This window comes from Spea bombifrons, chromosome 3 (assembly GCF_027358695.1).
Source record: "Spea bombifrons isolate aSpeBom1 chromosome 3, aSpeBom1.2.pri, whole genome shotgun sequence".
Taxonomy (NCBI): Eukaryota; Metazoa; Chordata; class Amphibia; order Anura; family Pelobatidae; genus Spea; species Spea bombifrons.
Genome location: NC_071089.1, coordinates 121,256,813 through 121,269,847, shown reverse-complemented (window position 1 = coordinate 121,269,847; position 13,035 = coordinate 121,256,813). Strand labels below are relative to the sequence as shown.

Sequence of the window (13,035 nt, the reverse complement as noted above, 5' to 3'; positions counted from 1 at the left end):
ACCTTTGCACAGTACTGTAAATATATATATACACACACACACACACACGCACTACGGTTCAAAAGTTTGGAATCACTTAGCTGTTTCCATGGAAAACAAGGAGATTTCTGGCTGTAACATAATTACAAGAGGGTTTTCTAACCATCAATTAGCATTTTAAACTGAAACTTGGATCAGGGAACACAACGTGCCATTGGAACACAGGAGTGATGGGAGTGATAAAGGGCCATTGGAACACAGGAGTGATGGGAGTGATGAAGGGCCATTGGAAGAGATTACACCTGAAGAGATTCCATAAAAAATCAGACGTTTGCAGCTACAATAGTCATTTACAACATTAACCCCGTCTGGGCTGGATTTCTGACTCATTTCATGTTATTTTAATGGATAAAATTTGCTTTTATTATTATCTTTTGCCTTAGACAAACCGATACATTAGGTTCATGAGACTTCCCCTTCCCTGAGGTTTGGATGAGTTTGGTGAAAAAGCTGTTTCAGACTGACGATGACCAGCCGGTCCTGGTACTAGTGGCCTCCTGATAATGTGAGTCCAATGGCTGGATATTCGCGCTACGTTTTCATGCACGAGTGCGGCGGGGCATATACAGCCGCCCGTCGCATGCTCCAGCCGATCGGGAAAGACCTGTGAAGTAACATTTAAGCCCTTACAGCTGCCAGAAATATGGCTAGATTAGCTGGGGCCGTTGGCTATATTCTAGGTTTCAATAGACTTACAAAAAGACTTTAGAACGAAAAAATATATTGTGTTCTAATTTTTAAAGAAAAAAATACAAATTAGTAAAAAGGTAAACCTGTATTTTATTTAATGAACAGGAAGATGTATTTGATTTTGCGGTTAGTCCTGCTTTTGGCTGCATGTTATATGGTCACAGAAATATGGAAAACCATTTTGTAGTTATAAATAAAGAAGGGGGAAGGAATGGACGGGTAGAAAGCAGGGATGGGGAGAGGACTAAAAAAAAAAAGAAGTGATAGGGAACAAATATCACAACCTGATTTTGGAAAGATAACCCTTCCTCTTAAAACAAATTAGGAGAGTTTAAACCAAAATTTGGTGGCAATAGTCTAGCCAACACCGCCAACAAGGAGGCTGATGGGAACAGTCCTCGCATTTCCTTACCTAGCCTTTATCCAGAGGAGTCTCAACTACCAGCTGCGCAGAAGCGACAGTCGGGGCAGGGAGTGGAGGTCTCGTCGGCCGCACTAGCACAAAATGAGCAGAACAGGGCGGAACTACATTTATCAGCTAGCGTTGCCGAGGGACTGCATTACCAATGGACCGCGCAACAGGAAGTGCTCCTTTTCAATTGGCTTTTCAGATATTTAAGATGCAGAGGGGTGCACGTTTACCTCTCCTGTGCTGTCTGTTTGCGATACCAGTGCGTGACCACACAGCACAGGAGGAGTAAGAACTCACCGCTAGGAACCTTAAATATCTAAACCCTGATTATAGAACGCACTCTTAATTTAAGGATTGAAGTTAGGGGCAAAACGGTATTATCCCTTAAAGTACCATTCAACCAAGAAACCTTTGCGTTTAGCAGGATAAGCAATAACGCTGCCCCCTGCCCCCACCGTTGTAAAAAAAAAAAAAAAACCTCTAAAGGAAAATCTTAGAAACTGAATATACTTTAATTATTTTAAAGAATTATCCAAAAGAATATTCTCCTCACCTTTAACTTCTCCTAAATTGCTATGATTGAAATATTTTTCTAAACTCGTTCAGAATTTTTTTTCTAACAAAAAAGATAAAAACATTTAAAAAAAAATAATAATAAAAATGTACTATGAGAAGTAGTCCCTGATTACTCTGGATCGTACAGCTTGTGAGCTGCCCTGGAGCTCCGGCTCGGTTTTAGGCATCTCCAGGGCTCTCTCATTTTTCTGGACCTCAGCTCTGGTTGGGATGTTGTGCTGCACGGCAATGTTGTGTAAAATACAACAAGCCACAATTATATCGGACACTTTGGTCGGATCGTACTGAAGTCCGCCGCCGGATTTGTTCAGGCACTTGAACTGTGTTTTTAAGAGCTTGAACGTCTTATCGATCACAGAGCGGGTTCGAGAGTGCGCTTCGTTGTAGGCCTTTTCTGAGTCTGTGCTCGGATCCAGAACCGGCGTCAACAGCCACGGGCGAGACTCGTAACTCGTGCTTCCTGCAGATAACGATACGACACTCAAGCAACAATCACACAACGTGAAATTAGATTATATCACTGATAAGAGAAAAAAAAGGGGCGAAAGAAAAATATCCCCCCAAAACTTACCGACCAGCCACCCTCCACCGATCCTGCCACCCTCGAATCCTTCGTAAACAGAAGACTGCCTTAAAATAAAAGACTCGTCAGAGCTTCCTGGAAACGCAGAAAACAAACTTAAGATCCTGCAGTTGCTGTCTGCAATCACTTGTACATTTACAGAATGGTAGCCTTTTTTATTTCTATAGATCTCTTCTCTTTCGTGGGGGGCTGAAAGGGCCACGTGAGTGCAATCTATAGCCCCAATAACATGTGGGAGTCCTGCAACCTGAAAGAACCCCCTCTTTAAGGCTTGCCAGTCAGCGTGGTTAGTGGGGAATCCAATAAACACGTGAACGTGTTTCTTCAAGGCCTGAATGACCGGCACCAGAAACCTAGAGAAGGTCGACTGGGACACGCCGCCAACCGCAGACGCCTTGGTCTGGAAGGATCCAGAAGTGAAAAAGTGCAGGCAGTTTAAGAGTTTCACCATGCCAGGGATGGCATGGCTCCGCTGTGTCAGTGGGTCGATATCCACCCTGATTAACTCATACAAATCCAAGATGGCGCCTTTAGGAAGATGGTACCTTTCCACCACCTCCTCATCAGTCAATCCTTCCAAACCGGTCCGTTCCCTAAATATACGCGGCCTCCTGGCCCCCAGGATGTGCTGTTTCGGAGCAGATGCCGGTGGGGCTTTTGGTTTAGGTTTTGGTGGAGGTGCCACCCTGCGCTCCTTTTTACGTTTAGGGCGCTTTACCTTCCTCTTTTCGTCCTCTTCTTCTTGGAGGAGCAGCAGCATAATTGGTCCAAAGGCTTCCATGGCGCAGAATGCATACAGGCGGTCTTTACGTTGGTCGATTTGCTCCCCGTCTTAACGTAGTCCACAAAACGATCGAGTCGCATTCTGAGATAGGCAGCCGGGATGCGATGCGGGGAGGAAAGGAGCGTCGCCACAGATCACTGCCACTCTCACAGACGGGACCTTGTGCCATATTCCTGGTCAGACAGGAGGTAATTGCAGGATATTACCATAGTCAATATGGAATACGCTGCCCATCCCCCAATGCACATAGTTACCCCCTATTAATAGGCGCTAATAATGTTACCCCTATTAATATGCAGTTACCCCCTAATATGCACTAATGTGTTACCCTCTATTAATAAGCACTAATATTGTTACCCTTATTAATTTGCAGAGTCACCCTCTATTAATATGCACTGATAATGTTACCCCTATTAATATGCACTGTTAACCCCTATTAGCATGCACTAATGATGTTACTCCTATTAATATGCACTAGTAATGTTACTCCTATTAGCATGCACTAATGATGCTACCCCCATTAATATGCACTAGTAATGTTACCCATATTAGCATGCACTAGTAATGTTACCCATATTAGCATGCACTAGTAATGCCCTCGGTATGAATGCACATGGGGTTAAGACACCGTTAAACCCCACCCCCAGCATGCACCTGAATGCCCCAGGCCTGGTACCCACAATGTACGAAGTACTGAAGAGTCCTTCCCCGGGGTACCTGCACATTGTTACCACAGGGAGAACAGGCAGACAACGCGCAAGCGCAATCTACCCAGCAGAGCTTACTGCGCACGCGCACAACAGTCCGCCTAGCACCCTAGAGCCAAATATATCTATCGCTAAATATCATCTACGCTGGCAACTCACTGATATACAGAGTCACATCGTTAAAGCAACGAATACAGCAGAGATTTACGTCTCTAGTATTTCGAACTCCTTTTTTGGCGCATGCGTATATACATCAAGCAGGCCTTCCTCGAAGACTCATAAACGATTGGTCTAGAACTTTGCTAGCAGGCTTCTCAGGCGGGAACATGAAGTTTGGCATATCAGCGTTACGTTGTTACCATGGATACGACGTTATCTTTTATTTGCCAGCCATGTTTGTTTTGGGAATCAGTCCGTTTCTCTCTGTTCACGGGATGCCCTACCACCCAGCCCTGCCGTAACTTGAGTCTTTTGCAACCCCCTTTATTCTTATTATGATTTATTCAGTAGTAGCCTCTTAGCATAACTATAAATATATTTATGGAATTTACCTATAGCTGGTGCTTTTTAGGTCAAAAATGTAGTTTGGGGGATATTTAGTTTAGGCCTAATGGACTATTTTACCTTTTGAGAGTTGAGCTCAGTGGCAGTCTGTGGCAGAGCCGGCATTATCAGTCCTGAACATACCTGGGAAGAATTTGGCGGATATTGATGCCCCGCGAAGGAGACTGGAGTCGCGCTATCACACACTTTCAAATCAGCGGTCATGCCATCAGACGCTTTTTCTTTAGATTAGCAAAAGGTGCATTAGACCTGGAAACGTGATAATAATCATATAATGTTACAATTCTGAGTGGATTATGCAGAGTTCTCACACAAATATATCTCCCTGCAAAATTACATACGTTTATTAAACAAATTAAAGCTAAATATCCGCTCATATCTAGCAAATTACATTTTCTAGCATTTCTGCATATATTACAAAATTCCACCATTGGACCAATATATTTACACTGCACATATCTCACATACACACCCCTATATGATATCTTACAATATGGTGCATTTTTACTGTGGAAATGTAAAGATATATCACCCCAAATATCAGCGCAGTACTTCATAAATGTCATATTTCAACATTCTACATGGGGTTAAAAAAAATTCCCCCATTGGACCAATACAGTTACACTGCACATATCTCAAACATACACCCCTCTATTATTTCTGAGAATATGGTGCATTTTTACTGTGGAAAATTAAAGCTATAGCGCCCCAAATATGAGCCCAGTAGACAGCAACCGGCATTTATCAACTTTCTACATGGGGTTAAAAATCTAAAAAAGATTTTTTTTAACGCAGGCACATATACAAACTACACTGTAGTAAGTAGCAAGTGGGGACTCCCTGCCCCCAGGCACCCTGGGACAATTGCCCCATTTTTAACACTTCCCTTGGCCCTGGCACTATAAGGTCAGTGGTCATCTAATGGCATACTGTGCGGCTACATGTTATATTTTTCTGCTCACACGATGCACGGCCGTGCGTCAGGAGGAAGTTTTGGGCCTACTGACATTTGCCAGGTGCACCATACGGCTAGTCCCGTTCGGGAGTGCGGGACACAGGATACACTCCGTGGCAAATGGTAGGACACCTGGATCACTGATACTCTGCAGTAGACTTCTGGATTTGTTTTTGTGCAAACTTTTTTTAAGCTAAAATTGCTTGTTTTGTGTGTTCCTATGAACCATTGATCACGAGGCCGATCAACGAAACTGATGAAACCAAATTGCGAATGAAAATTTGGATTTGTACATTTGTTGCCACGTGTAGCCGCCATTGCCAACTGTTTTGGCGCTCGTTGATGAGGTTAAGTGGGACCGACTGCGTGTAGGAGGATACATATCAAGGAGGCCGGGGAGAACATTTCCTCATGTGTTTCTTGTTTACCATCAAAGTGTTAATCCCTTATTTGAACCTTCTCTGTCCTGTCACAGGGTTTAATAAAAGCACAGTGGCTTAAAAATGCTGTCTGTTGTCGTAGGCTTTTGGTTTTCTCTTTTTCCCTACCCCACCACTACCACCTGCATAAGAAAATAGAGTCACCAGAAGCTAACAAAACTCTCAGAATCTTTCTTTCTAGCACCCCTTTTCACTTCTCTGCTCGCTCCTTCTTGGTTGAGCTGGCCGCAACAACTTGTTGCTCTCAAGCCTCACTGCGCTCGTAGCGCTTTCCTTCACTAATCTGTGCAATGCCATACTACCGATACAGGAGGCCGAGGAAAGCCTTTCCACATGCGTTTCTTGCTCACCATCAAATCTTTAAACCATTATTAGAACCTTTCCACCTTCTTTGTCCTGTCCCAGACCAGGTGAACAGGTCTGATAGGAGCCGAGGTGCAGGGGATACGAGGAGCTCCGTCAGTACCCCACAATGCATGATGGTTTGGGGGTTGTTTCAGACAGGCACATGAAATAAACCACAGACAGGATATGCAGTTAATATCTGTATTGCAGATGATGGTACAACAACATATAAATGGAAAGTCTCTTGGCTGGAAGCCCTCTAGATGGGGCACACACTACAGGAAGCCCTCTGGATGGGGCACACACGACTGGAAGCCCTCTGGATGGGGCACACACGACTGGAAGCCCTCTGGATGGGGCACACATGACTGGAAGCCCTCTGGATGGGGCACACACGACTGGAAGCTCTCTTGCAGGACACACGGCAGATTGCCCACTTGCAGGGTACTCAGCTTTGGAATCCACTTGTGGGGCGCTGGCCGCAACTCAGGAACAGCTCAGGAACCAAAACAGGCAGTCCTGTAACGTTAATGTCAAGGCCCAGACTGAAGGGCTGGGCAGGTTTGTAAAGGCTGGCTAGATCAGGTAATAAGGAGCAGCTGGACTTCAGAGTGACAAGGGCGGCCACTAGTTGTTGGAATCGGGAAATGAGCAGCACAGAGTGAAGATATTTCCTAATTGCACAGGGTGGACGTTACACCCAGTGTGAGACAGGACATGTGTGAGAAGCAAAAGAAGAGGAGTAAAATGAGCACCACCAGTGCTTACGGTCTTTCCACCCTGAATGCGCCTGATCTTGTCTGATCTCGGAAGCTAAGCAGGGTTGATCCCCAAAGAATGTGTTAGCTGCTGGTAACATTAATGAAAGGAACTGGCACAGCCGCCACAGCTTCATGTGTTTTGAGACTTAGTGCCCCTAAACATTAAAATAAATGAACTCTTTTGAAGACAAGTTGTTCTTTTAATGCAATAAAGTGTTTGAGAAAGAAGCTTGTACTTTAGAAGTTACCCGCTGCTTCTGCTATGAGTTGGATCTCTAGTGCAAAACATCATTGGACTTCATTGTGTTGTCCTCCTCAAAATGTTCTTAACAGCACTTTTAACATCGTTATTTCGCAGACTATAAATCAAAGGGTTTAACATGGGTGTCACCACCCCGTAATTAAGGCTGATGTACTTTTGACTTTCTGGAAACTTTCTTGTTGGCACTAAGTACATGGATATACTGGTTCCATAAAACAGCAAGACCACCGTCACATGGGAAACACACGTGGAAAAGGCTTTGGTCCTCCCGTCCACAGAACGAATCTTTAATATCGATGTTATAATACATACGTAGGTTGTTAAAATGAAAATACAAGGTGGTACCAATGAGAATACACTTCCCCAAAACAACATCTTTTCATAGAAAAAAGTGTCTCCGCATAGTAGTTTTACAACGACCAAGCTCTCGCAAGCAAAATGATCAACTCTGTTGCCTTTACAGAAAGTAGGAGGCTTTGAAATCAGAGGAAAAGTGGTCATCAGGAAACACCCCGACCACATAACGCCTGTTAAAGTCTTACACAACCTCCAACTCATCAGCGCCGCGTAACGCAGAGGGAGGCAGATGGCGACGTAGCGGTCGAACGCCATTATCGCCAGCAGGATGCATTCTGTTTCTCCTAGGAGAAGACTTACGCTCATCTGTATCATGCACCCGATTAATGAAATCCTTCCTCCTTCTGTAGATATCATGTCCGCGAGCATTTTGGGAACAGAAGCCGACGAGTAGAATAAATCTAGAATGGACAGCTGGCAGAGGAAATAGTACATAGGTGTGTGCATCCGAGAGCTGGATATAACTGCGCCGATCAGAATGATATTTCCAAACACCGTTACAGTGTACATAAGGAAAAACAAAACAAAAAACACAATTTGAGTCCTCCGGTCGTGAGAAAAGGCGGTTAAAATAAATTCCTTCACAATCATTTCACTTCGATTTTCCATCATCCTGAATCACATATGGAAATCTATCACTATAAATTGAAAAAAAAAAGAACATTTTAGTAACGAGACTGACTCTTATATTGTTTTTTTTTTAAAAAAAAATTTAACGTTTCCAAATTTGTGTCTTCCGGTTGTGAGAAAAGATGGTTAAAATAAATTCCTTTACAAGGATTTGGCTCTGATTCTCCATTGTCCTGAATCACATATCAATAAATAAAACAAAAAAATAAAAAATAAACAAGAAATCTTATTAGTGATAAAGAGTTATTCAATGATTTAAGGTTTTCTAGAAAAAACACCCATTACTTTTTCCTGAGTGAAGAAGATACTTATCAGGTATGATTTTCTGGTTATGTATTAAATGGACACGTAAGACACATAACAAACTGTTCTCTGAAATATTGTAATTTATTTATAATATTTTTGTATTTTCCAGCTTCAGTTTTTTTTATGCGTTAAACAAATGAAAAAAAAAAAAGAAAAATAAATAAATAAATGGAATATTATATATACCGTATTTGCTCAATTATAAGATGACCCTGAATATAAGACAACCCCCCAAAATTTGAAATTAGGAAAAGAAAAAAAAAAGACTACCCTATAGGAAACTATTTTTTCATATTTAATAAAAACTGATTGAAAAAAAAAATGTTTTGTTTATATTTCCTTTTATTTGCCACTCTGCCCCAGTTATGCACATCTGCCCCCAGATATGCCTTATATGCCACTCTGCCCCCCGAAACTCTGCCCCTCGAAATGCCTTTTAATCCCCTATTTGCCACTTTGCCCCCATATATGCCTTACACACCCATATATGCCACTCTCCCTCCCCGATATGCCTTTTAACCCTTCCCCGCCCCAATGCCACTCTTAACCCCTCTGACTTACCAGTGCATCCCTGTACTTGTGACTCGTGTTTCATACTCCTTGGTGTCTAGTGATGCAGACCTCCGATGCTGGTGGCCCGTACTTCTGCCAGGGCTTCTATGACTGAGCGCCGGCATCACATGACCTTCTGGTGCTCCACCATAGAAGCCCTGGTGGAAGTGCCGGCAGCAGCGGAGCTTGTCTGTGCGCATTGCACAGATGCCCACTGGATGCCGGAAAGGAGGATCCGGGTCTCCTGCAGCGCTGCGGGGGATCTGGATCTTAGTCTTGTAGTCAGACATCTATTTGAGGTCTGATTAGAAGACGACCTCAAATATAAGGTGAGGGATATTTTTCAGAGCATTTGCTCTGAAAAAACCTTGTCTTATAATCAAGAAAATATGGTATATAAGATATAATTGCCTCAATTCGGTAGAATAGACATAATACGGTGTAAAGGGTAGATTAAATACCTTGTCCAACATACTTGGAGATGTGCTTTTCCGTTGAAAACAGCTATGTATGTAAATGAATTAGTTGTAGAAATGGAAATGGTTAAATATAATAGTCCTGATGAGCACAATCTGGTAAATCATATTCATATTAACCCTTTGCGGTCCAGTAAATTTTCACTAGGTGCGCCAAGCAGGTCCAATTAAATTTTTGGAAAAAAAACATTCTTTACATTTTTTTTACAAAACAGTTATATTTTCTTATAACTATAAAGCAATTAATAAATATTTTTTTATAATTGTCTTTGTCACTAAAATCACATTCAGAATCACGCTGTACTAATAATATGGCTAATTCTACACTATAATAGCGACATCTAGTGGTCGTTAGGAAATCTGACACTGAACCACAAGCTGTAAAATATTTTGTCTGATATATTCTGACATAGGACTGCAAGGGGTTAACCTCAGAATATGCTTGGGGTGCATTGCTTTATGGCACTGTAACCAATGCATGAAAAGCGGCAAATATAGCATTGCACATTAAAAGTCAACCCAATAGATCCATTGGATTTCGAACCATGAGTGATGATGTTGAACTGGCCTAAAATAACATAATGCTAGTGGTGAAATTCAAATAACTTAATAACAGAAATAAAAGTAATCTTATTCTTTCTGCTTATGCGATGATTGAACTAAAATTATGTCTGAAAAAAATTAATTCACTAAAAGGCAGGAGAAACACATTGCGAGACACAAAATGATATGGAAATTTGAAATGGTGACTCAAGATGCTGCTGAGTAGGGGTGGATAAGTCAGTTATATCAAGGAAAGAGACATTTTTAGCCATATTGCCTCCCGCTGACCCCCCCCACCCCCAGGTAAGCCCACTTAATCAGACATTTGGCTCAAATCCATCTCCATTAAAAAACTGACCCATCTGAGTCGGCTCATGATCAGCGGAATGAGACTTTGTAGAATGAAACAGAACCATCTGCAGGTCACTTATGTGTTAAAAGGGAAAAAGCAAAATAGCTAGTGCCGAACGACACATTTCTTTTATATTTATGAGCAAAAACTGCACATCAGAACTTGGAAGGAATCACTACTGCTTTATGAGAAAAACAAAAAAACCCCACATATTTTAAACCTTTTTTTAGCACCAAATGACTGAAGCAGACAATGCTAGGGCACGTCACTGCATAATAGCATGCGTCACGCCTGCGGTGGACTGAGCGTTTCTAACATGTAGGCGCAGGAAATGGTTAAGTTCTGCAAGAAAATTGTTTTTCAATCCACGCTGCTCCATTCTGTAAACGGTGATATTTGTTTGGAGGAATTTGCATCAAATATCCAATAAAATGATCTTAACAAACAATGTTGAACCAGTAGATACCATTAACCCCACGTAGCGCTGAGTAGGCAGCAGATCCTGGGGGTTTTAACTCCTGATATGCCAGTCGGTGAGCAAATAATATTTATGCTATGCGATAAGAGCCATATCGAGGATTCTGCTTCACCCGCCACTATGTCAAAGTCCTCCAAGTTTGGGGAGTGTAATCTAATTTTTGATGGCTGTATTACTTACGAAGGAGCTGAATCAGCGGGACTGAACTGCACCTTAACACACTGAGACTCCTATCCAATTAAAGCCATTTCTGGACACCATTAAAAAAACTCTACAAAGTCATTGTTATCAAAACATTTCAATTTTATTATTATTATTATTACTATTATTCTTACTCCCTGTACGTTTTTGTTATATTTCAAGATTTTTCATTTAAAAACTCAAATGCAAGTAGAACCACCAACATTTTTTGTTTGCCACCTAAAATTTTGGTAATTGTTGATTTACTTACCTTTCAAGAAGTGGCTAACATGGCCAATTTTCTCTTGACTTAAAAATGAAATATTTAGGAAAAGTACAGATTAGTGACATTTTTTTTAGATTCAGAATTATCTCAGGAATATGTTTCTTTTTTTAATTAATATTATTGAGAAATTATTTAAACAAATATATATATTTTTTTACAGTTGTCTCCCCTTCTTACAATAAAAAAAATATTTTCTATATATATATATTAGGTTCAAACAATTAAAATGCCAGAGATTAATCAGAGCGGCTAACAGGCCCCAGGGCAATAACATTGTAAATATTCTCAGGGCTATCCTGCCCCCCGGGGTATTTACTGAGCTAAATCTATGATGACTTTGCAAGATGCAGGGATGCTTTATAAGGGCATAATTTAATTTAACCCTAAATTAGGGCATTTGAAATATGATTGTATTTGTATGCACTAAAAGACAAAATGACCCCTTATTTGCTCACTAGAAATCTGGAAATCTGGTTGTATTACAGATGTAAGCAAATACTCATGAGATGAAGATTAGAAGAAGCAATCCCTTTACGGTTCTGCTAGAAGAGCTGTATTTGCCCAAATAGATACAGCATTATATTGCCCATATTTGGGAAATATACCCTGTAATGTTAAATTTACCGTATTTGCCCAATTATAAGACCCTGATTAGAAGAAAACCCCCCCCCAAAATCTGAATATTAATTTAGGAAAAAAAGAAAAAGCCTGAATATAAGACTACCCTATAGGAAAAAAGTTTAACAAGTAAATATTAATTCACATGTAAACTATTTTTCAGATTTAATAAAAACTATGATTGAGAAAATGTATTTTTTTTATTTCCCTTTATTTGCCAACCTGACCCCAGTTGACCGTCTGGTGCTCAGTCATCGAAGCCCCGGCGGAAGTGCCGGCAGCAGTGGAAGTTGTCTGTACGCATCGCGCATGAGCGGTAAATTCCTACCATGATAGCATGATATGCTAGTTAAGATACTAGCATATCATGGGGTGGATGGTTTTCAAACATATATGGTTTGATGGGGTAAATTAAAATGATCGGCTTCAAAGGTGTCCCAAATAGCACATGGGGACAGTATGACCATATTTAAAAAAATAGTTTTGAAATAGCAATATGCTACTTGTACTCACTACCCTACAAAACATAAAACCATTGGGTATTTCTAAACTCAGGACAAATATTAGAATCTATTTTACAAGTTTTTTCATTAGTGTTTGCAGATGAGTGAAAGATTTGTAGGTTGGACAACATTTTGTTTGTCAACTCACAAGTTATTGAACTTTGGTGGCTTGACCCAAACGTCTTTCCTCTGCAGTTTCCTCTACCTCCCTCAGCTTCTGGCTTTTGACACCTATTCTGGCTCCCATTTTGGATCTTTGCAGTTACATTGTAGCGTCTTAGTTTGACGAGCCACACAAACGTAAAAGCATTTGTTGCACTCATCTCTTAAATATGTGAGTTCAGCGGGTATCCACTAGTTAGTGATATGAAAAGGGGTCTCTAACATGTGATAAAAAAAATATCGTTTGTTAATGAAAATCAATGTGGTGGTCTTAAGGCGTTCATAGTGAAAATAACAAAGCAGCAGGTAACTTTATTCAAGATATTTTTAATAGATATCTTGGACTCCAAATAAACAATATATTAGCAAATGGAAATTCCAAGTGTTTGGCCACCCAGGACAGAGTCAGCTACGCACCCAGGAGTAGGGGAAATGGGTCTCCTCTCTCTGCTGGATACCTTCTAGCCTCATCAT

The 13,035-nt window shown here is 41.1% G+C and overlaps 1 protein-coding gene across 1 annotated transcript; it reads right to left on the bottom strand.

The window, feature by feature from the left end:
• Positions 1–1,706: 1,706 nt before the first annotated feature.
• Positions 1,707–3,847, bottom strand: LOC128484645 (putative nuclease HARBI1). Its single transcript, XM_053461115.1, has 3 exons — positions 3,765–3,847; positions 2,289–3,257; positions 1,707–2,177 (listed from the first exon to the last, which is right to left on the bottom strand). The coding sequence occupies exons 2-3, from the start codon at positions 3,079–3,081 to the stop codon at positions 1,807–1,809; spliced, it is 1,164 nt and encodes a 387-aa protein (XP_053317090.1). The 5' UTR covers positions 3,082–3,257; positions 3,765–3,847; the 3' UTR covers positions 1,707–1,806.
• Between the last annotated feature and the right edge of the window lie 9,188 nt (positions 3,848–13,035).